At 41.1% G+C, this 22,924-nt stretch overlaps 1 protein-coding gene across 3 annotated transcripts in view; it reads left to right on the forward strand.

Moving 5' to 3' along the window:
* UBE3D (ubiquitin protein ligase E3D) overlaps positions 1-22,924 on the forward strand; it is a 224,599-nt gene that overhangs the window by 101,544 nt on the left and 100,131 nt on the right. Inside the window, exon 10 of one of the 3 annotated variants that reach the window (XM_081250507.1) lies at positions 188-1,935. The exons of the other annotated variants lie outside the window; for them this stretch is intronic. Within the exon in view, the coding sequence (XP_081106633.1) occupies positions 188-268 (81 nt within the window). The 3' untranslated portion in view covers positions 269-1,935. Of the gene's footprint in view, positions 1-187; positions 1,936-22,924 lie in introns of those variants that run through there. 3 annotated transcript variants of the gene reach the window in all.

Raw genomic sequence — 22,924 nt, forward strand, 5'->3', positions numbered from 1 at the left:
GTTTTTATTTCTGTTACTCTAGGAGGTGGATCAAAAAAGGGCTTACTGTGGTTTATGTCAGAGTGTTTTTCCTGTGTTTTCCTCTAAGAGTTTTAAGGTGTCTGGTCTTACATTTAAGTCTTTAATCCATTTTGAGTTTATTTTTGTGTATGGTGTTAAGGAGTGTTCTAATTTCATTCTTTTACAGGTAACTGTCCAGTTTTTCCAGCACCACTTATTGAAGAGGCTGTCTTTTCTCCACTGTATGTTCTTGCCTCCTTTGTTGTAAATTAGGTGCCCATATGTGCATGAGTTTATCTCTGGGCTTTCTATCCTGTGCCATTGGTCTATATTTCTGTTTTTGTGCAAAATACTAGCAAACAGAATCCAAAAGCACATTAAAAGGATCATACACCATGATCAAGTGGGATTTATCCCAGGGATGCAAGGATTCTTCAATATATGCAAATCAATGTGATACACCATATTAACAAATTGAAGAATAAAAACCATATGATCATCTCAATAGATGCAGAAAAAGCTGTTGACAAAATTCAACACCAATTTATGATAAAAACTCTCCAGAAAATGGGCATAGAGGGAACCTACCTCAACATAATTAAGGCCATATATGACAAACCCACAGCAAACATCATTCTCAATGGTGAAAAACTGAAAGCATTTCCACTAAGATCAGGAACAAGACAAGGATGTCCACTCTGGCCACTCTTATTCAACATAGTTTTGGAAGTCCTAGCTACAGCAATCAGAAAAGAAAAAGCAATAAAAGGAATACAAATTGGAAAAGAAGAGGTAAAACTGTCATTGCCGATGACATGATACTATACATAGAAAATCCTAAAGATGCCACCAGAAAACTACTAGAACTAATCAGTGAATTTGGTAAGGTTGCAGGATACAAAATTAATGCACAGAAATCTCTGGCATTCCTATACACTGACAGCGAAAATTCAGAAAGAGAAATTAAGGAAATACTCCCATTTACCATTGCAACAAAAAGAATAAAATACCTAGGAGTAAAACTACCTAAGAAGGTGAAAGACTTGTACTCAGAGAACTATGAAATACTGATGAAAGAAATCAAAGCTGATATAAACAGATGGAGAAATATACCATGTTCTTGGATTGGAAGAATCAATGCTGTGAAAGTGACAATAATACCGAAAGCAATCTACAGATTCAACGCAACCCCTGTCAAACTACCAATGGCGTTCTTCACAGAATTAGAACAAAAAATTTTACAATTCGTATGCAGTTTGATTTTAACTATAAGAAACGCACTGATATCCAGTGTCCACATTTCCATGACGTGAAAACCATATACGGTGACCCTTGAATAACATGGGTTCGAACTGCACAATTCCACTTATACATGGTATTTTTCGATGGTGAATATCACTGTAGTGCGTGGTCTGTGGTGGTTTGAATGTGCCAATGGAAAGGAACCGCGGATGCAGAGGGCCAGCTGTGAGTTACACACAGATTAATCTCCACGTTGTTCAAGGGTCAGCTGTATTCAACTTCTCAATTGTTCAGAAACTAATAATTTTATGGATAATTCTCCCATCCAGCTACTTTTTCACTACCTGTTTTAATATCTGTATCCAAAGAGAAGAAGAAAACAACACATACAAATTTGGCCATTAGTTGGCATATCAGGTGAAAGGCTTTGATTGTATGGAAGTTTGATGTTGTGGTTCCAACTTAAGAACTTTTTTATATGTATATGCAGTCTATATAGGGGCTCCAAGAAATGGGTAGGCAGGGGCCCAGGAACTTTGCAGATGAGGAGCAACAAAGGGGCTACAGAAAGGGAAAGTGAGGAGTCTATCTGTACACCATTTTTTTACTGTCTACTTTCAGACGTTACACTACGTAAACGGTCTTGTCTATCATATGCCACGCTCATGTCTAGGTAAATTATAGCCTTTATTATCTTCTAAGGTAACGTTTTATTAAATGATTATAAAAAGATAATCTCCTTGATGATAAAAAATTGGGAAACACAGAAAAATGTAAAGGGAGTGAAAATCACTGGGAGTCACCAGGATTGACATTTTAGAGTATTTCTTGTTAGTGTCTCTCATTCTATATATGTATATATATACACACGCACAGAAATATATTTTGGTATAAAGTTGGCCTCGTTGGAGATGCTGGGACTCAATTACTGGCTGTATTCTGCCTTTTCCTCTGTTTCGTCACTGGCATGAAGACAGTCAGCCTTCCTGAAGACTGTCAAAGGAGGGCTTTATAAACCGGGGTCCTGTTATGAGGTGGGAATAGAGGAGAGGGAGGCTGCGAGCCACTCCAGATGTCCAAGGGTTGCTGCAGGTGGAATAAGGAGGCAGGCAGACCCGCATCAAGATGGGCAGGCGCTTGCTAGATAGAAATTGTCCTGATCCGCACGCACCATCCAGAGATTCGAGAGCGTGCAGCGTTGGTGCCCTCAGGTCCCAAGGCACGTAGGCCTTCTTTCTTCCCTTCTATAACGCCTTCGACCTCAGTGGGCAGAGATAATCCGGGGTTGAGTGCCACTCGTTATATTTAGGGAATCCAGTCTCGAAGGTAGTGATTACTGCTCTGGCTATTTCCAGTCTCTCTCCTTAAAACAGATTTCTGAGAACTGCCTCAACAATTTGGGTGTGAAAAGGATGTTGCCCTAAGCTTCCTTTCTGCCCCGTGGGGCGTTCTGCGGTTTGGGGAAATAAGCAGGTATCCTTGGATTCATACAGGTCTCGAGCCTGAATTCTCCATCCTCTGTCTCTTCTCGTGTTGGACTCTGCTGTTTGGCCACATTCTAGAGAATACACGGAGAGGCCAGGAAAGAGCCTGGAGGTTTCCCAGAGGGTCAGCGAGCCCAGGAGTCTTCTCGCTGCTACACTGCTTCTTTCAGGAGGCTGCTCCCTTGTCCCAGATTCCCTGCCACATGCGCTGCTCCTCAGAAATGTCTATCCCTTCCAAGGAGTTGGGCTTGTAGGCAAAGCGGGACAGTTCCCAGGCCTTCCATGGCCTTTACTCTGAGGGGCTACCACTTGGTGGGGAGCCTGGTAGGGCTGGGGCACCCTGGCTTCGGCCTTATTAAGAGAAGTAGGAACGAGGCATAGCCCAGAAAGTCAATCATTCTGTCTCTTGTTTTGTTTGCTTGTTTTTAATAAGGTAACTTTTTTCCCCTGACCTTGAAGGGAAAATACATCCTCATGACAGAAAAATCTGGTATGTTTTTCATTAGCAAAGCAATACTTATTTGCACTTTGAGCCTAAAAGTATAGAGTCTTCAAATCAAACAGGTTCTGTCCTTCACAGCCTGGCGGCGAGAGCAGGCCTGGCAGGGCCTGGGGAGCCTCTGTGTTTGGAGGGCACTCACTGTCTCTGTGCCTCAGACGCAGTAACTCTGAAGTGGGTGAGGGGAGGCCTGGAGGACAGATGGGTTTGGCTGATTCTGCAATGCCAGGATTATGGATGGTTCTTGTTCTTGCATGTCAGCGTCCATAGGAAACTTGTTCAAAATTCAGATATCTGAGTGAGAGCCCGAGAGATTCTGCTTCAGTAACTCCGGAGGAGAGCCCAGGGATCTGCATTATAACAAACACCCCTAAAAAAGTAAATTAATTTTTGGAAAGCAAAAAAAAAAACACACACAAAGCATTTCTGAAAAAGGTTTTTGAGAACCAAGGTAAGAAACACTTCAATGAAAATGGAATAAATTCCCACCGAAGTGAGAAATGTAAAGGAAGAAAATCTTTCAGTTATGATGAACACCTAGTCATTAGCTCAAGTAGCTTATTTTCCTCTTTTCTTCACATTTTCTTATTCATCTGCACATTACACAGTCCCTAACAAATGAAGTAAACTGAATTGTTGTCATGCAGTTTGTTTTTTGGGTTTTTTTTTTCTGTTTTGTTTTTTGCGGTACGCGGGCCTCTCACTGTTGTGGCCTCTCCCGTTGCGGAGCACAGGCTCCAGACGCGTAGGCTCAGCGGCCATGGCTCACAGGCCCAGCCGCTCCGCGGCATGTGGGATCTTCCCGGACCGGGGCACGAACCCGTGTCCCCTGCATCGGCAGGCGGACTCTCAACCACTGCGCCACCAGGGAAGCCCGCAGTTTGTATTTTTTCTTTTGCTGTTTTTTTGTTTTTTTCTTTTCTTCTACCACGATTTTTCCCTTTTGCATTCAGATGCTTGGTAGAATCCGGGGGTCATTTATCTCTGTAACTCACCTTTGTGCCATTCAGCATGAACTTAGCATCCTCTCTCCCTCAGGGCCGTGCAGCCCTTGTAACCTCTCCTTCTCTTAGCAAGGCTGGTGTCCTAGGACAGTCACTCACCCTGATGTAGGACACTCAAGCTCTAGTCTCAGATCTGCCACCACCTGGGTTTCGTGACCCCACCTAGCCAGGTAACCTCTGTGGGTCCCAGTTTCTTTGTCTGTGCAATGAGGGGGTTGGGTTAAAATCTAAAGTTCCTTTGAAAGTAGATGCACAGAGTCATTTTGTTTGTTCCCTGCTGTTCCGAATGTATTCACCCAGACTGAATAATAAAACGCTATTCCTTAAGGGGACTAAGTCCTTATTTCTTTTGAACATCTTGAAAGTGTTGAACTGAAGGGAAGCATAGATAAAGCCACATAATGTAGGGTTTTTGTTTTTGTTTTTGTTTTGCTCTCCAAGAGAATGGGGTCTCTGTCACAGGATCTTCCTACCAGCCACAAAGAAAGGTCAGGAATGATGGGGTTAGGGTGCTGTCTGGCCCTCGGCTCTTCCCGCCTGAGAGACCCGGCTCACTCTTTCCTGTGGAGGCAGGTGAGGGGAAAACACTGTCAGGTAGGCTGTGTGCCAGAGAAAAGCAAGAGGAGAAACCTGGAATGTTCTCTGCACAGCCTTTGATTTCTCTGCCTCTCTCTTCTCTACCCTCCCTCAGGCTTCTTCTGCTTTCGGTTTCAACGTCTGTTTCTGACTCTGATCCTGGTCCACATTGAAACATTTGTGGCTTAGCAGTTTTCCAGTGGTTTTGCATTTGCATGTATTTTACTTGGAAGTATGGTTACTCCAAGAAAGGTTTCTAAAATGTGAGACTCTCCCCTTGCCCAGAGCTATTAACAAAGGGACTTGATTCTTTCCCACACTGAGCATGGCTGTTTAGCCAAGTGGCTTCCTGGTCTTGCTTCCTTGAAGAGGCAACTAAAGCTACATGTCTGCTTTTAGAAACAAAGTTGCATCAAGATTGAAATGATTGCACTGGCTTCTTCTGGTGTGTTTGAAGGAGATTTTCTGGCTCGAAGGGGAAAGGGCAGCCTGGGAGGGATGCCAGCCTTCAAGGGAATGGCGGATTGGAAGGGACACCGTCCTGAGCCTCTGCTGAGAACGTCTCGTGAGCCCACCCAGGAACCACGGATTGCTCAGCAGAGAGAAGATTTAGAACAGAGGAGGTGTGGAGGACCAGGCCAGGGCAGCTGTGAGGAACAAGAATGGAGTTACTTTATTATCCTTTCGGTCCTCGCTCTCGTAGACCTGACATACGACGTAGTGTGGAAAAGCCCTGGCGTGGAGGTGGGAGACGGATCTGGGTTCTGGTCTTGGCTGCTGTACCTGCAACAGGTACATCTGGGCGCAAGTCACTCGCCTGCCTAGACCCCAGGTTTCTCATCCCTCCGCCTCAGGAATCCACTGATGCTAGTGTCAGGAGTTGAAGGATTCACAGAAGTGTGAGAGCTTGTGGATTAAATTAGTCTAAAGAGGAAAGGCTAGCATGCAGCCTAAGGCTGGCATTCCCCTTAGAGATCAGCACGTTGCTTCCTTCTAGGTTACACATTGGGAATGAAGGTCCCAGAGTAGCGATGGCGTTGAGACAGCAGGGAGAGTGTTTCTGTAGCTCAGCCTGGGCCTCAGGCAGCGAGCATCAGCAGTTAGCTTGCAGTAACTGAAGGTGGTTTGATAAATCTGTAGCATACAAGAGGATGTCTGGTATGTTTTCGAAGCTGTAATAACAGAAAAGACTAAAATGAAGTCAACAATTAGCCAAGTAATGTTTAAGTACTGGTGCCTTTTCTTGTCTCTTTAGAGCTGATTGATGTTCTTTATAAACAACTACATTTTGTCCCTAGTCCCAATGTTTCTGAGTCTGTTTCTGTTGGTCTTATTGTTTCCTTCTCATTTACCTTCAGCTTGAAACCCATTTGTAAAGGCCATAAACATTTCGTATATTGTCCATTTGAACCATCAGCTGCTTTTCAGCACTAAGTCCCCCAAATACACTAATAATTTTAACAGAAATCAGAGCACTGCAAACAGAAGACGTGGCTCTTGGTAGTTTTATTTTAAATAGGGGAGTTAAATCTACTTACTTTATTGTGATTAATAATACAGTTGGGTGTACACGTGTGTTTTTTTTCATTGTCACACTTGATCTTTTATTCTTTTTTCCTTATTTCTTATTCCTTGTTGTCTTGATAGGTTTTTCATCCCTTTCTAAAAAATTTCCTCTGCTGGCTTGGAATAGCTTGCAAGTTTCTTGCAATAGCTTGCAGGTTTCTTCTTTCAGTGGTTGCTCTTAGAATGTTTAAATATATAAAGCGTTGTAGTAAAAACAAAATTGTTCAATATCTTTACCTTTTTCAAACAGGCAAGTACCTTACCGTATTTTAACTACCTGTTAAGCACATTCCTTCCCTGTACCCCACATCGGCCACATTGTTATGGTCTACTGTCTTTGTTTCACTTAAAAACAAATAAATTAGTGATTGATTTTAAATATTTTAATATTCATTGCATATATACATATCAGTGTCATACTTTTTGTTTTCTTTCCCGACATTCCGTATCCTTTAGTATTCCTTTCACAGACTGTCTGTCTGAAATGTCTTCATTTTGCTCTTGAATGATGGCTCAGCTAGGTATAGAATTCTGTACCCCTTTTCAGTTTGAAGATCTATCACTCATTGCCTTCTGCCCTCTTGTTCTGTTGATAAGACAGCTATTATAATATTATTTGCTGCTGCTCTGCAGATGGAATCCATCTCTTTTCTCCTACTGGTCTGTAAGAGTCTATCTTTATGCTTGATGTACTCTAGCTTTATCGTGATGCCTTGGTGTGGATTTTTAAAAATGTGTTCTACTTAGTATTCTGAGACTACTCCACCTGAGGACTCCTGTCTTTCACTTAGTTCTGGAAAATCACTAGCTATTATATATGAAATCTCCATTATCTCCCCCCCACCCCGCCATTTCCTCTGTTGACCTCCTATTAGACTTATATTGGAGTCTTTCAGTCTATTCTGCTTATCTCTTAAATGTTCTTTTGTGTGTGTGTATGTGCGCGTGTGCACATTTGGGATAAATTCCTCACTGCTAGATTGTCCAGTTCACTCATTCTGGTGTTTATCCCAACTGTTGAGTTTTAGTTCAATGGATATTTTTTTCATTTCCAAGGCATCAAGTTTTTTAAATTGACATATAATTGAATATAATGTTATGTTAGTTTCAGATGTACGGTGTAGTGATTCAATATTTGTATACATTGCGAAATGATCACCACAATAAGTCTAGTTAACATCTATCACCAGACACAGTTACAAATTTTTTTTCTCGTGACAAAGACTTTTAAGATCCACTCTCGTAGCAATTTTCAAGTATATAATACAGTATTATGAACTGTAGTCACCATGCTCAGGACATTTTTTTTTTTTTTTTTTTTTGTGGTACGCAGGCCTCTCATTGTTGTGGCCTCTCCTGTTGCAGAGCACAGGCTCCGGACGTGCAGGCTCAGGGGCCATGGCTCACGGGCCCAGCCGCTCCGCGGCATGTGGGATTTTCCCAGACCAGGGCACGAACCCGTGTCCCCTGCATCAGCAGGCGGACTCTCAACCACTGCGCCACCAGGGATGCCCTAACATAATGTTTTGAAGCTTCATTCATGTTGTAGCATGTATCAATGCTTCCTTCCTTTTTATTGCTGAGTAATACTCCATTGTATGGATATATCACATTTTAATTCATCCATTCATCAGTTTATGGATGTTTTGGTTGCTTCTATTTTTTGGCTATTATGAATAATGCTGTTGTGAACAATGGGGTTGCTATTTGGAAAATGGTAAATTTGATCCATATCTCACACCACACTTAAGAATAAACTCCGAATGGATTAGGGATCTAAATGCAACAAATGAAAACTGATGAAGTTGAATAAGGTCTGTAGTTTACTTAGTAAATATTGTACACATATTAATTTCCTGGTTTGGGTAGTTGTCCTGTGGTTATGGAAGATGTTAATATTAGGGGAAGCTGGTTAGGGGCATATGGGAACACCCTGTACTTTTTTTTGCAACTTTTCTCTGAGTCTAAAATTATTTGAAGATAAAAAAAGTTTGAAAATAATGAGTGGCATACCAAAAAATGAAAAAAAGGTATTCTATGCAAAGTGGAAGGCTAGTCTAAGGCTTATCTTTTGAGCCCTAAGAAAGGGAACATCCTTGTACCATGTAGGGAGGAGAGGTGTTAGAGGGAAGCCAGACTGCATCTGAGGGTTTGGGCCAGGAGGTAGCAGGGATAAAATTTAAGAAGTCCTCACATACCGACAAGGGCTTAGTTTGCAAAATACACAAACAGTTCATACAACTCAATAACAAAAAAACAAGCAACCCAGTCAAAAAATGGGCAGAAGATCTAAATAGACATGTCTCCAAAGAAGACATACGGCCAATAAGCATATGAAAAGATGCTCAACATCGCTAATTATTAGAGAAATGCAAACCCAAACTACTATGAGGTATCTATCACCTCACACCGGTCAGAATGACCATCATTAAGTAGTCTACAAATAACAAATGCTGGAGAGGGTGTGGAGAAAAGCAAACCCTCATACACTGTTGGTGGGAATGTAAATTGGTGTAGCCACTATGGAGAACAATATGGAGATTCCTTAAAAGACTAAAAGTAGAACCACTGTATGATCCAGCAACCCCACTCCAGGTGATATATCTGGACAAAACCAGAATTCGAAAATATACATGCACCCCAATGTTCATAGCAGCACTATTTACAATAGCCAAGATATGGAAGCAACCTAAATGTCCATCGACAGATGAATGGATAATGAATATGTGGTACATATATACAATGGAATATCACTGAGCCATTAAAAAGAATGAAATAATGCCATTTGCAGCAACATGGATGGACCTAGAGATTATCATACTAAGTGAAGTAAGGCAGAGAAAGACAAATATCATATGATATCACTTATATGTGGAATCTAAAATATGATACAAATGAACTTATTTACAAAACAGAAACAGACTCACAGACATAGAAAACAAACTTATGGTTACCAAAGGGGAAAGGGGAGAAGGAGGGATAAATTAGGAGTTTGGAATTAGCAGATACAAACTATTATATATAAAATAGATAAACAACAAGGTCCTACTGTATAGCACAGGGAACTATATTCAATATCATGTAATAAACTATAATGGAAAAGAATATGAAAAAATATATATATATATACATATATGTATGTAAAGCTGACTCACTTTGCTGTGCACCAGAAACTAACACAACATTGTGAATTAACTGTACTTCCATAAAAAATAAAATATAAAAGAAATTATCACACTGATTATAGTTTACTTTATTACTATAATATGTAACATAACATATAAGACTTCAGGTTGAGGTGGAAAGTTTTGATATATACACAATAATTAATTGTTTTTTGAGTGTGGGCATCATTTATTTAAAAGCTTTTAAGCTTGTTGATGGTATAAATGCACACTTTGAGGGTTGGAAGGATGGATAGAAAATACTGAAGAAGTAAATGTTGGTTATCTTCATCTTAAAGACATCCATGACATAACATTAAGGTTCAAAGTATAGATGGTGGTGTTGAGGAACTGGACTCTTAAGAAAATCAGCAATCTTCTGTTGTTTATTTATAGAAAGCCCTTATCTAGTCCTTTAATTATAAAAGAAGCTTAGCAAAAATGACATTTTCTCTAAAAGCATTGAAGCGACCCTTTGCCCCTAAAAATCTTAGTTTCATGATGCAACAGACAATTCTAGTAGGTCAGTGTTTATTACATTGGATAGAATTAGGGCCCAGGGTATGCAGGACAAACATGGCTATTGAAAAGCCATGCCTAAGAAGTAAGAAAGTTGTTAAGAAAGCATTCATTGGCTTGTGGGCTAAATGGATATCTTACCTTTACCCAAAGAAAGATTTATTTCTTTAACCTCTGATTTTTATCATGAACTCAATCAGGAATCATACTTGGCATGGTCTTATTATTTTGGTTGCCATATTGGTTTTTTAGAATCATGTTTGAAATATTACAGAAGAGTTGATTAAATACAGTGTTTGTAGTCATATATTTAAAGTTGGAATAGATTTAGTTACGCAAGCCTTTGTTATAATAGTGTTTCCACAAGAAAATCAAATTCATATTACATCACCTAACTTACAGCTTTTTCCCCCCAAGAAGATAATTTACCATATGTACAAAGACTGCTGCTATTTGGATTCCTTTGGATATCTTTATCCAGTATTCTGTCAGAGGGGAAATTGCTTTATGTATGATCTGAAATAATTGAAATAATTGGAAGTATAATGAGAGCCAACATTTAGAAGCTCCCTTGTGCTTCTTTCTGCTCTGCAAAATAAAATTATCACTGAATGCGTTCATGTTTTAAAATTTAAGCAGACTTGGTCAATGAATCTTGTTCTCTAAATGTGCGGAGGTGATTGTATAAGGTGGTTGGTGTCCCTAAAACAGGTGTTAAAAGATCTTTTTAAGCTTCCCCATACATTTGCAAATTTACTGTGGTGAAGTGGTAATTTGCAGTATAGAGCTGATTACAGAAATCAGGATGTAGTTGAACTGTATTTTTTAAAGTTCAGATTATTTCCTGTTCCTCTGCTTTTTATGATCCATGTAACCTCATTAATAATGTTTTCAGACGTTCATGAGAGATTTGAAGACTTGTTTTGGTTTTTTGTGGTCGATAGCAATTGGCTTAAAAAAGAAAGTCATTCGTATGTGTGGCTCCCAGGATCCAGTTTAGCATCTGACCAAATGTTGCATTCTTTTTCACTTCTTACATGATCCCACTCCATTTCTACATTCAGGTTTACAAGTCACAGTGAAATGGACTGAAAATTCTGAGAAAGGGCTTGGGTAAAGCAAGCTGGGATTTCCTCCTTTAAGCTTCTTAGGAGTCTGGGGGAACAAGTTTTCTGGCTTCTGACCTAGGGAAATAGGGCCAATAAGGAAAGAAATTCCTCAAACATTTCAAGGGTGTTCAAAAGATGCTGGGCAGGCAGAAAATATGATAGCACTCCAGGGACATTTTTGTTACAGTAGATTGATTTATAAAGACAAATATATTCAAATTAAAAGAAAGGTGACTTCGGTGTATTATTCCTTCTTCAAATCATATATTTTATTTTCTAAAGAAGTAGGCTTTGTTTTCAGACATATCTGTGTCACTTAACCTTATTCAAATTTTTGTCCCTACGTAATATATGAGACATCTTGACTTTGGTAGGCTGTGAACACAAAACCTAAGCAAATCAACCTGGATGGGGGAAAAACTCATTTTCCTTATCCCCAGCCTTGTGCTGACTTTTATCATGAGTGTCATCACTAGCTGACCCATTTCTCTACATGGAAATATGGAAATTACTTTTCTCCTCCATGACGTGGGCGCCTGCCAATTTTTCCTTTCTAATATATTCTCCTCTAGACATCATTCTGGTATTTTTGATATGTTTTCCTCCAGTCATCCTTCTCTTATCTTACCTACTAACCTGAAAGTTATGTCCGTAAATTGTATCTCTGTGGGAAAAAAAACAAAAAAAATCAGCACTCTAGCACTGAGGCAGGGTACCGTGGCCCAGCGAGAAGAAACGGGAGTCCATTAAAAAAAAAAAAAATTCTCTCTAATTTTAAAAGAAATCTATAGTGCTTGTTGGAAATTTTAAAATGAAAAAGTCTAAAAAGGAAAAAACAAAGTTTCTGAATCATATCCTTCAGCGTTAGCATTTAAGTGTCTCGCCTTCCGGAGTTTTCTCTGCATACATGCAGGGGAGAACTGCGGTTGGTGGGGGGGGGCGGTGATGAAAAGAGAAGGCAGTTGGTTTTACAAAACTAGAATCATACTGTACATAATGTTAAATCCTGCTTTCTTCATTTATGTCATTAATAGTTTCTTATATAATTTAATAAGAATAGCTTATATTTATTGAGTATTTACAATGTGGTATCACTCTTATAAGCACTTTATACATATTAACTCACTGAATCTTTTCAAGAGTCTCTAATATAAGTACTGTCATTGTCTACCTTTGTCACATGAGCAAACTGAATCACAGAGAGATTTTAAAAGTTCACAAAGCTCGTAAGTGATAGAGACGGGATTCAAACTCAGATCTCACTCCAGAGTCTGTGACTTTTAACAATTATATGCTGTTGTCTTCCATCACTTTGAAACATGATTTGTGATGCCTGTATGATATTCAATCATGAATAGTGTTGATTTTGCTTTTTTCCCTTAATGTTTTATTTTTGGGAAGAGTTTCCCTGGCCATTAATGTGATTTGCAAACATAATATTTAATGACTGCATAATATTCATTTGTATGACTATCTGTATGAAGTCTGAGGCTGTTTCCAGTTTTTAAGTTGATAAACAGAGTCCCTATCTGGGCCTGGGCATAAAGCATCTTTGGGACTAGGGTCTCCCTACCACAGCCATAGCAAAGGGCCTTGTTTTAGGAATCTGTGCCAAAGGAAAAGAAGTTGCTTCACAGTTTACATGGACAGGAGATAATCGTGATAAACTGATTTCTGAAATATCGAGAGAAATTTGATCATTCTGAACCACCTCCGAAGGCAGGCAAAACACAAACCTTTTATGGCCTGCGTCCTGACTTCTCCACCATCCTGTTATCCTGGGTAAAAAGGCAGACAGAACAAATGACCAGGAAAGCCAGAATGAAGGCAAAATAATCCAGCGTTGCTACTCCAGCAGAGTGCAGGCAGCTTCACGACAGAGAGATCTCATCTGTGGAGGACTATCCATGGGGTTGCCCAGCAGTGGGAAGGGCATATCTTGGTCTATACGAATGTGCGGAGCTGAAGCAGAAAGACAAAACTCTTGTCTTTGCTTAGCTACGTGGAAGTGGGGAATCGCAGGCCTGGTAGAGAGGAGTCCTATTTGCTTCTGGGCAGAACTTGGCCTCCTATTTGTTGGAGACACCAGCCTATGAGATGATACCTACCATATTTGCAGAAATAATGGAGAAGAATCTTAAAGTTCTAAGAGTAAAAGCTCAGGTCTAGATCACATCTACGTCTTGGACTGAAGACCCAGAAATTGGATCTTTTTAAAGTGTGGCCAAATGATGTAATGAACATCTGGTCTTCTTGCGGATTCACTACAGGGGCAGCCTCAATGCAAGTAAAGTGCCACTCGTATTTTTGGGAAGGGGATGTCCTTTGGCCCTGGTGGTAATCTTATCAAGGTGTCTGCAAACATCAACGTCCTGAGGGCTGACATGGGAGGAGCTGCCCTGTGTTCAGCCATTGTGACTGCCACAAGCTCAGCTTGCCACTTAATGTAATAGGTCTGGCCCTCTTTGTGAATGTAACCTCAAGCCTAAGCCTTCAAGCCAGGAGATGTCATCAGAGCCAAGAACGGGGAGACCATACAAGTCAATAACATTAATGCTAAGCCAAGGATATTAGCTGACTTTCTCTGTTATGTGTACATCTTCAATCCAAAGTTCATCAGAAATGTTTCGACTGACCTTAACAGGTGCCACAGACATAGCTTGGGGGTCGGGGGGAGGGACAGGTATCACTAGAATTTTTACCAGTTCATACTGGTGGCAGACCAGACTACTTGAGGCCAGCATTGAAATGGAGGACCGTGTCTGGGGGCTGTCTCTATTTGAACGTTGTAGGAGGCAGATTACAGATTGTCAGCTCATTAATAACAGTGGGCAATATAGGTCTGCAGGGTCATGTCCAGCCACAGCATACCTGAATGGGACACATTCTCCATGGGCTCATTTAGACATAGCAGGTGATGACCAGTAAAGACGAGATTCCACGTCTTAGGAAAAGCATGACCAAGAGGCCAACAAGGACTCCAGCAGAGTTCTTAGGTTCAGTCAAGACAAGGGGAAGGTTTAATTTAAATACGAGGAAATTTCTACATTCTACCTTAAATTGAACAGCTGAACTTCAAAACATTTTTAAATGGATGAAAAATTTTTAAAGGAAACAAGTGATGGCATTTTTTAAAACACAGAATAAAATGAAATATGTGTGCCTTTTAAAAAGTTTATGCAAAGATTCAGCAATTTTAAAAATAAAGCTAGTATCCTGCTGGGCAAGGATTTTTTTTAACATATTCTATAAATGGTAATAAATTGTTTACAAGTTGCCTGATCACTTTTTAGATCATATAATTGTATTGAGAGGCAAAATACATGTTCAAAATATGTTTTGAATCTGTGATACTAGAGACTGTAAACAAACTAAAGTTACTCAGCAGTTTTCAGAAACAATAAATTCAGCTTTTGTACAAAAAATTAATTATACTATAGAAACAATTCTTGCCCATAAGCCTTGGCCGAATCTCTAATCATTTCTGAAGTCAAAGGGTTATGAATATTTTTAATATTTTTTGTTTTGAGACGTTTTGCCAAATCACTCTCCAGAAAGTTCAAATCAATTTACTTTTCCACCAAAATGTACTGTTTTATCAATTAGTAGTCATAAGCTATGCAAGAAAAAGGCTGTACCTTTTTTTGCTTTTATTACTGTACATCTTGTCAAGTACAGTGTCTCAGTGTACAGTTAGAGGCTCAGTAACTGTTTTGAATAAAGAGAGAAATGTGTTTAATGATGGCTGTTTTGGGACTTTTTTTTTTTTTTTTTACATCTTTATTGGAGTATAACTGCCTTACAATGGTGTGTTAGTTTCTTTTAAGCATGTTTTCCCCCCTTCTGGCTTTTCTTTATATGCTGTTTTTGCATATGCATGTTTCTACTTAAGAAAGAAATTAGCCTCTTTTCACTGCTTTACCTACTGTGAATTACCAGGTATGCAGGGAAGGTGTAATTAGCCTACAAAGAACATTACAAAGCTTAATTTCTGTTTTTACATTTGAGTCCAGGCTTTGGCTGCCCACAATTTTTTTCTGCATCTCCTCTGTTAATATGGTGAATTACCTGAAATTTTCAAACGTTAAACTTACTCTTGAGTTACTCTCAGTTTGGTCATGATCTGTAGTTTCCTCATCTTTTGTTTAGGATCTGCATTTATATTCAGAGGTGAGACAAGCTTGTACTTTTCTTCGTTTATACTGTCTTTGCCGGGGTTTTTGTGTCAAGGTTTTGATAGGCCCTTAAAACGACTTGGAGAGAGAGTTTCTTCTTTTTCTGTTTCTGGAAGACTTTATAATAAGATTGAAATTACCTGTTTGGTAAAACTCATTTGTAAAACTGGACCTGGTGTTTTCCAAGTCAGAAAAAATGTTTAACTGCTGACTCAGCAGAAGTAAAGGTTTAGGATGATTCAGGCTTTCTATTTCTTCTTTAATCACTTTCAGTAATTTATATTCTCGAGATTTGATTGTTTCATCTACATTTTCAGAATTTTGGTGAAAGTTGTTCAGAATATACCTTTTATGCCTGCTACAACTATTATTTAGTTGTTTTTTAAAATTAATTTATTTATTTATTTTGGCTGCGTTGGTCTTCGTTGCTGCGCGTGGGCTTTCTCTAGTTGCAGTGAGCGGGGGCTACTCTTTGTTGTGGTGCGTGGGCTTCTCATTGCGGTGGCTTCTCTTGTTGTGGAGCATGGGCTCTAGGCACGTGAGCTCAGTAGTTGTGGCTCACGGGCTCTAGAGCACAGGCTCAGTAGTTGTGGTGCACAGGCTTAGTTGCCTCGCGGCATGTGTGATCTTCCCAGACCAGGGCTCGAACCCGTCTGCCTGCATTGGCAGGTGGATTCTTAACCACTGCGCCACCAGGGAAGCCCTATTATTTAGTCTTAATCACTAATCTTTCTTCAGCGATGTCCCATCTCATGTTTTGCCTTATCCGTTAAATTTCTGATGTCAATTTTTATATTTTGCATTTCCAGAAATGCTGTTTGTTTCTTTTTCAGATCTTCCCAAAGTTTTGAAAGTCTCATGTTCCCTAGGCATACTTTTGGTACTTCTTTTATTTCTTTAAACATACTTATTATTTGTTCTTCCATGCTTAAAATCCCTACAGCCTTGTGGGTCTGGCTCTGCACCTTGTCTCTGCTCAGCTGCTCACGTACTGGGTAACTGTACGGGCAAGCTCGCTCTCCTTGGAACTTTATCTGTGGGAGTTCTTTGAGGCCTGGGTGGAAAGTATGCTCCTGCAGAGAGGATTATTTGGAGGCCCCGTAAACAGGGTGAATTCTAATCCCAAACAGGGTGAATTCTAACGCTCTAGCATGGACCTGTGATCAGGATTTCTCAGGGGTGCCTTTCCCCAACCCCCCATGCCAGACTCTGAGTCAAGGCCGAGGCAGGCAAGTAGCCTCACCCACAGTCCGCCTCTAGAACATGGATACTTTTCCCCAGTTTGTTCACTGTGGGGTGGGGCAGGAATCTCCGGGGTCTCTGATCCAACCTTCTATTTTTCAGGGCCCCAGGCTTGTCCTCGGACCCCCCAGATTCCACAGGTTAAAGCTCACACTCTCGTCGAGACCTTCAAGGATAGGCAGAGGCGTCTGGGAAACTCTTTCTTCTGCCCTGGCTTACCAAGAGGTGCAGGATTCTTTTCCCACTGGAGGGTTCAATTATCCTCCTGACAATTTAGCTATGGGCTTTAAAGATTTAAAAAATATTTATTCAGCATTTTTAGTCTTTTATATTGAGAGGGCTTCTTCTGACATCAAGTCTACCATATTGGAAGAAATGGGAGTTAGATCTTTTGTTTTCCTAAAAGACAAATAAATCTTTTAAAGTTTTAAATCCTATGTAGTAACTTCTTGAGAAGTTACACTCATAGGTCAACCTAATTTTCTAGATCACAGCCAAAAGCAGGGAAATATGTTAAAAGTAGCAGTAGCTACCATTTTGAGTCTTTTAAGAATGCAAAGGACTCCGTGCTAAGTGCTTTACAGGGTTGATCTCATTTAATCCACCATCACCATTCTATGAGAGAAGTATTGTCATTCACATGGTAAAGAGGACACCTATGCTTAGAGGTTCCCGTGACTTGCCTGAGACCACAGAACTAATAGGTAATTCATAATATTGACTTTGGATCATCAGGAAAAGGTTAAATTGTGCCTGATGAAATCTTTTTAGGCTTGCTTGGTGCATTGCTGTTTTTAAGGGCAGCAAAATGTGTAATATATCTTAAATTTTCAGTTAAATTGTGTTGTTGCAGATCAGCATGCTGCTACCATACTAAAAAGAGAAGCATATCAAAGGAGTACTGAAGGCAATTGACCTTGCCTTCTTTTTTTTTTTTTTTTTTTAGAAGATGTTGGGGGTAGGAGTTTATTAATTAATTAATTTATTTTTGCTGTGTTGGGTCTTCGTTTCTGTGCGAGGGCTTTCTCTAGTTGTGGCAAGCGGGGGCCACTCTTCATCGCGGTGCGCGGGCCTCTCACTCTCGCGGCCTCTCTTGTTGCGGAGCACAGGCTCCAGACGCGCAGGCTCAGTAGTTGTGGCTCACGGGCCTAGTTGCTCCGGGGCATGTAGGATCCTCCCGGACCAGGGCTTGAACCCGTGTCCCCTGCATTAGCAGGCAGATTCTCAGCCACTGCACCACCAGGGAAGCCCCTACCTTGCCTTCTTTACTACTTTGCCTCCTCTGAGAAAAATTACTCTTAGAATTCCTCCTAAGGATTTTCTGGATATCAAATCCCAAAATGCATCTGTCAGCCTGGATGAGAAGGGAAACTTTGGCGAAAGACTTCAGAGATTAATTGCTAGACTCGGACCCCCTTTGTTCCATAATTCATCCCAAAACACTTCTCTCCCATGACTCCAGCCAACTGTGTGGTATTTGGTTCTAGTGTTAATGTATAGTAGTTCTCTCTGTGAATATGTCTTTTAAAAATTTATATACTTTTTTTTTAGCAGTTGAGCCCTAATGTTAGGAATCAGACTTGGAAAATGAGACTTTTCTTAGTGATTTCATATGGTGATGTTTGAAGTACTGTTTTCTCAGATAGTGAATGTTTATAGTGAACTTTTGTGTGTGAGACGTTGCTTCCCGTTTGCCATTTTGGGGATAGACGTTGAAACTACAATGTCCGCTTGTTTTTCTCAGGCAAGTTTTCTCTCTCCTAAAGTCATCAGTCGATTGATTCTCTTACAAGTAACCAGTCTTTATCAGTCCAAGAAAATCAAGGAAAAAGATTCCTGGCAAGACACTCTGCCCAAATCCAGAAGAATGGTTTCCCTGGGGTTTTGACTCCCCCTGTGCCAGGCTAGTCACTGAGACCCATACTGCTGCTTCTGGGACCTCCGCTAAGGACCTTGACCTTAGAATCATCTGCCCTCCTGGATCCTGACACTCGTACAGCCAGGAACTATATGAAGAGCAGGAGTCGCCACCACTTTGGAACTTAACCCACCCCTCCCCTGACTTGCATCTTAAGAATTCTACTTTCTGCTTGTGGGGCTGCCCACTCCCCTGGCCTCTGGAAGCGCTAGCCTCAAGGGGGAGTAAGGAAGGTCCAGAGTCATGCTCACTAGGGTCTTTCTGCTCTTTCTATGCATGAGGGAATTCGAGGAGAGTGAAAACTCTCTTATAATTCTTTCATGAATGAATCCATAGCAGCAAAGAAGACAGTGCACTGGTTTGTATCTCGTTATACCCAACCTTGTGCTTCCGTGGAACTTCAGCTAAGCTAAACTAGGAATCTGTTCTGGAAAATGCTTTGGTCTTCTTTTGAACTTTTTCATCAAATAAACTCAGGTGCGTTTCTTAATACCTGATACCATCATTTTCTCATTTGTAAAGTGACTTTTAAAAACCTTGTAACCATAGCAGTTCAGTCATGCATATAAACAGCAGAAAAAGTTTGGATTTGTGAAGGGTTTGTTGTTGCCTTAAGGATGCTACAGTAAAAGCCTTTAAGGTATATTAATGTGAGGACTAGAAAATCATTACATACTTAGTTATCAGTAAAATTTCTGCAGAAATGTCTGAATATGAGCTTTGCTATATTTCATAATTAAAGAAGATATCAAATACTATGTATTTAAGACACAGAATCTCGGAAATGATAGGACTTAGGGAGTCGAGATGCATTTTTAAGCGTGGGCTTAGAAATCAGACAGGCGTGGTGTGAAGGTTCAACCCCTCCACATGCTGACTATAGGACCCCTCTTAGCCTCTGTCTCTTCATCTATATATTAATAGTATTACTTCATGGATATTGTAACTATAAAGTCAATGAGTATATGAGAAGTACTTGAAAAAAAATAAATGGTTGTTACTTTTATCCCTGTGACTATTCCCTCTGTTTCTAATTCTACACATCGACTTCTGTGACTCTTGGAGACGCAGCCCCTTGTCTCCCAGCCCAGTGCTCTGTTGTCTGTACCCCTCTGGTTCAACAAGCCGTGTTATAAACCTGATATGAGGTACTGTAAAAGATCCCAAAGAAGACAATAAGATTCACTCCTGCGTTTTCATCACTTCCTGCTCTGGCTGTTGTCACTTAGTATGACAGCCGCTTAAAGGTACTTCCAAGGTTTCCAGTGAGATGATAAATTCCTTGAAAACAGGAACATCATCTTATACTTGTATAATATAATTCACAATGCCCGGAACATTGCTGGGTGTCTGCGCAGCTATTCAATGAGAGAATAGCTTTAAAAATTCTAATTCTAAGGGAGGGGCCATATGGAGTAGTAGACATGGTTAGACTTGGTGAGAATGGGAGAGAGAGAGTGAACCAGCTGATTGCTAACTACCCTTCCAACCCCAGGCTCCGCCAACCTTCATCAACACATGAAGTCAGGGGGTAAAACCAGAAGAAGAGAAACATCAAACCTCAAATATAAAAACGTCTTCTGAGCGGTCAATTTTCAGGATGATACTTATTTTTGAAGTCATATGTTTGTACTCGAATATCGTAGAAACTCACACAGGCCCAGACCGTGATCCTGATGTTTATAACTGAATCTTTAAGAGTGATTGCTTGCCAAAATATTCCTGCTAGCTGCTGCTAATGTTATAACTATTTTTTTGTGATCTCCTGTAATCTGCTTTTGCCGTATTATAGCTTAAGATTAATGCAACACAAACAACATTATTTAGACTTGTGTCTTAGGGGCATGAAGTTCTAATTTGGGGTGAAAATGACCAAATATATTGCTTTCTAAACATTATTGCTTTTTACTAGTTCTCATTTTTCCCCATCCATAATTCAAGTTAATGAACATTCTATAAAACTTAAAACTTCTTGTTTGTAAATATATGCCCTCAACTCTTTATTGTCTGAGAAAAATGGAGGGGAGAGCATTTCTCTGGTGATAAAAAGAGAAAAAGGTGGACAGTCCCTCAGGGATTCTGATACATCTATAGCAGCACCTAGGCCTTTGGGACGAAGATCAGCCCGTGAGATGCCAGGGAAACAGAAAAAGTAATTTCCATTATCCTCTCAGAATGAGAAAGGGTAGACTCAGGCTCTTTTTTTCTAGCCACTTCCAATGCCTGGCCCTTATTTTCTTGCCACCAGCAGGAACTCATGAAGATGTTGAGAAGGCAAGAGGGTATCTATCATCTTGATGGTTAAACACGAGAGTAAAAGAACAGCAACAGAGACAGTCAGGAGAAGGGGCGCTCTTGGCAGAATGCTGTAAATTATTATGGACAGGAACTCACACCTTCGCTGAGATTTTATAGGCGTGCTGTAACAGTGGTTTTCAGTCTCCCTACTCCCAGCAGCAGAAGACTTTCTTTCAGCAAACTGAGCAGAACATAAATTTCAAAAGAAGGTAGGAGGTAAAGCCACACTGCTTGACGCCAAGGTGGACGGCGGAGTCTGCTCTGACAGCCAGCTTCTCCCTACCCCGCCCGCAGCCCCCAGGTCTGCCCTGGAAGCACCCTACCTGCAGAGCGTGGAAACACTGGGCTCACCACTCTCTTCTGTGCCCAGTCCACTCGCTTAACTTTGTTTTGCTCGCTGGCGCCTTTGAGAGCGTGTTAAAGCTTCTTACCCTATTCCTAGAAAAATGTCCATCCACTTCTAATTCTGCCTGCAATTTCAGAGCATTCACGGGCCACTCCACCACCATCACTGGGCACTTAAAGTAAATCCCAGCAGTCCAGACTTATCAAGTCAGACTGCATCTTTTTCATGCTAAATGGAGACAATAGCAACAAACAAACAAGAGACAAAATATGATAACCTCAGCCACCTAAACATACTATACCCAGGGCTTCCCTGGTGGCGCAGTGGTTGGGAGTCTGCCTGCCAATGCAGGGGACATGGGTTCGTGCCCCGGTCCGGGAAGATCCCACATGCCGCGGAGCGGCTGGGCCCGTGAGCCATGGCCGCTGAGCCTGTGCGTCTGGAGCCTGTGCTCCACAACGGGAGAGGCCACAATGGTGAGAGGCCCGCATACCAAGAAAAAAAAAAAAAAATACTACACCCAAATCATTTGACATTCTTCTGTTTGGAATGAAACTGTAAGAAACCTAGTCTAGTTGTAGGTCTGCAGCAATGAGCTGGGTTGCCTTCAGCACATCATATAAGACTTCTTTGGGCCTCAGTTTCTTTAGATCTAAAAGGATGGGGTTTGACTGAATGGTTTTTGAGATCTCTTCCAGCTCTAGTGTTCTATAATTCTGTGAGCCAAATTGAGGCGAACACATGAAATCGATAGGCCTCTCCACAAGCAAGCATCAGTTTCTGTTGTTAAGTTGGGATCATTAAGTCCCCCCCCTTTTTTTTAGTCCAGTTATCTCTGTGTCCTTCTTTTCCTCTTCCGTCATCTCCATCCGCAAACAAAAAGAAAATTGATTTATTTTCTTCCCTTTCTTTCTTTTTTTTTTTTTTTTTTTGCGGTACACGGGCCTCGCACTGCTGTGGCCTCTCCCGCCGCGGAGCACAGGCTCCGGACGCGCAGGCTCAGCGGCCATGGCTCACGGGCCCAGCCGCTCCGCGGCATGTGGGATCCTCCCGGACCGGGGCACGAACCCGTGTGCCCTGCATCGGCAGGCGGACTCTCAACCACTGCGCCACCAGGGAAGTCCCCTCTTCCCTTTCTTTGACTCATTTAAAGTGGTCAGCTACTTCCCTGAGTTAAGCTATCTCTCAATAAGTTTGGGCTAGATAGAGGAAAAGATCATGGTGAAAGGGAGGGGTCAGTGACTGGGGTGCTGATGCAGAAGGGCATTCGTGGAGATAATGAGTAATTGGGGTATGTAGGTGCCCACCTCAGAGAAGTGGGGCGGGGCTAGGACGAGGGAGACCCTAATTTTCAACCTGTCTCCTCTGCCTCCTTGAAATTAGCCCTGTCATTCTCCTTCTGAGAAAAAAATAATGCCTTGATTTAGGGCTGTCATGTCTGCCAGGCTGTAAACTCCAGTCATGATAATGATGCTGCTAAAACTGTAATGTATGGAGCATCGACTTTGCGACAGGCACAGTAATAGAAGCCTTGTGGATTTTATCTCAGTCAATCCTAAGAACCACTCTTTGGAAACTGGTGCAGCTGGTCCTGTTTTTCACAGGAGGAAACTGAGGCTCAGAGAGGCTAAGTCAAAGCTAGACGAGCAACAAACCACAGAGCAAGAATCCAAGGCCTGGTTGTTTTTCTCCCACTGTGGTCCAAGCCCACTGGGCTGCCAGTTATTAACTAGTGAAACAGTCATGGCTTTTACAGAGTGCTGTAAAACCACATCTGCCTTA

The sequence above is a fragment of the Mesoplodon bidens genome (genome assembly GCF_964165515.1).
Source record: "Mesoplodon bidens genome assembly, chromosome: 12".
NCBI lineage: Eukaryota > Metazoa > Chordata > Mammalia > Artiodactyla > Ziphiidae > Mesoplodon > Mesoplodon bidens.